General features: G+C 47.5%; 1 protein-coding gene across 1 annotated transcript in view; it reads right to left on the bottom strand.

Moving 5' to 3' along the window:
* Nucleotides 1–917: 917 nt before the first annotated feature.
* LOC104495774 (contactin-4-like) overlaps nt 918–3,846 on the bottom strand; it is a gene marked incomplete at its 3' end in the record, with an annotated part of 97,177 nt that continues 94,248 nt past the window's right edge. Inside the window, exons 11-12 of the mRNA XM_010138789.1 lie at nt 3,386–3,561; nt 918–1,035 (exon numbers count right to left, since the gene is read on the bottom strand). Of these exons, the coding sequence (XP_010137091.1) occupies nt 918–1,035; nt 3,386–3,561 (294 nt within the window). The remainder of the gene's footprint in view (nt 1,036–3,385; nt 3,562–3,846) is intronic.

The raw sequence follows: 3,846 nt of genomic DNA, 5'->3' as shown, positions 1-3,846 counted from the left end.
AATGTTTGTGCAAAAGGGAACAGAATTCATCTGAAATGCTGCTGCCGCAAAGCTCCGGGAGGCAGCGCAGGGGGAGCAGCCTCCCGGGGAGCAGAGCAGCAGCTTTGCCGCCTCCAGGAGCCCAGCGCTTCGTACAGCACCTGGCTAGGGAGGTGTCACTCCTACGGGGAACCGTGGTGACAAGCGTGACAATATGATGGGGATCAGGGAACTGCCCAGCTAGAGACGAGGGCACAGTTCCGAATGGGAGCTCAGGGCTGATCCTGTGTGTTTTACTCTGGCACAGCTTTGATAGAGAGGGAATTTCTTCTTTTTCACGCTCTCCTCCTTTCACTGAGCTCCCTGAGAAGGTGCAAACTATGATTTTGGTGGGGGCAGCAAGAACCGAGGGCACCAAAATTCGCTTTCCTCAAAGCAAGGGAATAAAAGTCCCGTTTACGGTAAGGATCCAGCCTCAGGTGTACAGGCGTCTCTGTTAAAGTCGTACTTACAGATCACCCCTGGATGGGAGCAGACAGAGCCCGAAACACCAGTGAAGTTCCTAAATCACGTTTATTCTAGAAAGGGACCAATACTGCGGGGCAGAAGCGCAGAGACAAGCTGGGTCCGGTTTCTGCTGCACAGTCCCTCAAACAGACAGTGGGTGCCAGGGTGGCACCCAGGCCGTGACCGCGGACCCGCGTGTTTATCCCGCTGGGTTTGTTGTACGTGTATGTAGATATGGAAGAACCATCATATGCAGCTTGGAAACCTACTGTGAACCCCAGCGGGTATTCAGAGCTTATTTCTTAGACTAACTGCAAGATGCTGGGATCCCACGGAAAGGCTCCAAGCCTGGGAACTGTCTCTCCAGCAGCAGAAGATAGTGAGGAAAGAAAAGAAATTCTCCAACAACAACAGTAACAAAATTCAAATACCTCTTACAATCAGGTCTGCAGCAGCTGATAGCTTGTCCACACTTGTTTGCACCATGCAGACGTATTTCCCAGCATGCTTCAGCTGGATGCTTCTGATCATCAAATCACCAGCTGAATCCTGCTGATAAAGTGGGCAAAAGTGGCTACAATTACTTTTTAATGAGCGCTAAACATCATTATCACACGGAGGACACTGTGACTAATGGATTTACTTTATGCTGGCTGATGAAAACATCGGCAACGCACGCCGTGCCCTATTAAAATGGTGTGAGTCTGCCTCGGCGATAAGGGCGGGGGCGCTCCGGAAGCCACGGCGCATGCGAGGGGCAGGAGAGCCTGCCCTGGGTCCGTTAAGCAGTGTCCTCGTTAGAACAACATCACAAAGCTTATGCAGGGCAGGGTCACTCCGAGTCCTCCTCTAACTCTCCACGCATCCCATGTGCAGCCTCTCTGCTTTGCAGAGTCGCGTCTCCATCTACGGTGAAAACCGGCCCAAATTAGGAGACGTCTGCGGTGGTTGCACGGCTCTGTGTTGCGGCCAGCATTTTGATTGCCCGCCGTTTTTGTGCTAAAGCTCACGCGAACACACCCTCCGAGGAAATCCGGCATCACCTAACAGCGGTGGTTTGCTTGCCAAACGCCGAGCGCGTCTCTGATTCACTGCTGCATAGAACTAATCAGGTTTCGGTATATATAGGAAGCTGGAAATTCTCTCTCATTTTTTTCTCCAGACACAAAGCATTCGATACAGGAGAAATCTCAGGGCAACCTTGTGATTGTGGCTTTCTGACTGGAGAATATTAATAAAGTTTGTAATTTCAGCTCCACGGGCCAATCAGGGCAGTCGCCGGGAAAAGCCGTTGCTGCTGATGTGTGCCCCAGGCATCAATCTTTAACTGCATCTTTTAACGATTTTTTTTTTTTTCGGGATAACAGCAAGGGTTCTAAATCGTATTTCCTTTTCCAGTCAGCATTAAATTTCACTCCTGACAAATGTAAACAGGGACTGCCAGTCTGCCTGAAACCCAGCGGAGCGCAGGGCTCTGCGAAACCACCCGTGGAGCAACACGCCAAACCCTGCCCACTCTTCTACCTCTGCTGAACATTTGTTGCGGTTCTTTCCTTTTTTTCTTGCCACTTTCACCCAATAAAAGTAGAAAAAAATTCATCGGGAAGAATGAGAAAACATTTTTAAACTGCAAATTAGTTAGAAATTAAACTCCCCAAGTCCTGCAACAGGCTAAGTGAGATGAAGTCTGAACTGCAAAGGAAAACGTTATGATTAGAAAGGAAAGGAAACGTATCACCCTCCTTGCAGACACAGCCAGTGAATTCACTGCTGCTCTTTTAGCAGAAAACATTCGGACATTACTTTTGGTCAAAGAATGGCATGAGAAGCTGGGGTAGATCTGACAGACATGCCACCCCTCGTGTGAACCCCCTTCTAACAGACAGTGCCCTGAGGAGCCTCCTACAGCACTGACCCTCCTCGATTCCCAAGATTCATCTTCAGGAAATCTAAAACTACTAGAAAAGCTGAAACAACCTGCCCTTCACAACTCAAGTAGAAGCAAAAAAATCAAAAAATCAAGCAGGGAAGGACCATCGGGGGCACTCCCACCTTGCTACGGGCTCTGTGGTTCTAAACCTTCCTGGAGAGGCAGAAGATGGCCAATGACCGAAGCAGATTCTCTCCTCTCCTAACAAAGGAAAGGAATTCCTGCCTCCACTACTTTTTCGTCCCCGTACCTTCTACTCGATTGTGGTCTTGGGCGACAGCGGGGCCAGGGCGGTATTTGAGGGGCAATCTAACCATCATTTCACATCCAACTCTTCTCCTAGCTATGGGATATCCATGAACACGAGCTTTTAACCTTCAAATAAACAATCCTCTGACATGGCGAAAGCTTGCACTGTCAGTGGGTTTCCCACAAACAAGCCAGCGATGCCAACGTGACGCTGCCAGGAAACGTGCACAGATAGCACTGAAAATGAAGGTCATTTCTGATGGTCAGGGAGGTTTGCAATCCTACGTGGGTTATTTCATGTAGAGGAAATAAATGTTTCTAAGTACGAGGTCACAAGAGGAGGACACAGACAGATAAACATGCCAACAGACGCCACCTGAACAAATTTTATGGATATCCTCTGATTTCCCACTATTTCCTCTATTAATACAAGCTTCTACAATAGTTGTATTTTACATTTCTTCTACTGTTACAGCCAGAGAAAACTATTACAAACTTCTTCCCTGAATGAGAAGGCAGTTTTTGCAGTGAGAAAACATATCCCACTTCTTCTGACCTACATCCTCCTGCAACGTGAAGGCATCACTCGCTTGAGCAGATGGACATCACATCCTTAAGAAATCATAACAACTCCACACCAGTTATAACAAAGTGCTGTACTGGCAACACTCATCTCAGTTCGGAAGGCACAAGGTAAATTGCTTTAGCATTAATACTTACCCCTCCAACTCTTTCAAAGTGATCCCCATCTTTTTCGAAGTCTATCAGGTGTCCATTAAACGACCAGGTAAACATGATATCTAGCGAGTGATCGTGAGATACTTGACAAGGCAAGACAATGCTTTCTCCAACAGTGACATCCATGCTGAAAGGTGACACCATAACCCGGGTCGCATCTACAAACAACAAAGAAAACAAAGGGGAACAAAAAAAAAAAATTAATCCTGTGCTAAGAAATGGAGAGAGAGAGTGCTCAGGAAGATCCGGAGCAGCCTACCAGTCCACCAGAACCTGAAAAATTTGCCGTGATCGCTTAGGAAAATCTTTAATGCAACAAGTGAGCTATCACATCTTAGATTTTATCCACCGATACCATTCCCTTTGTTGGATTGAATCACTCAACAAATCCTCCAGAATCCTCTTCTAGCCACCATCCTGATGAACAAGGAGAAACAAAACGG

This window comes from Buceros rhinoceros, unplaced genomic scaffold (genome assembly GCF_000710305.1).
Source record: "Buceros rhinoceros silvestris isolate BGI_N320 unplaced genomic scaffold, ASM71030v1 scaffold3616, whole genome shotgun sequence".
NCBI lineage: Eukaryota > Metazoa > Chordata > Aves > Bucerotiformes > Bucerotidae > Buceros > Buceros rhinoceros.
The sequence above is the reverse complement of the archived record's forward strand: the minus strand, read 5'-3'. Positions and strand labels throughout refer to the sequence as shown.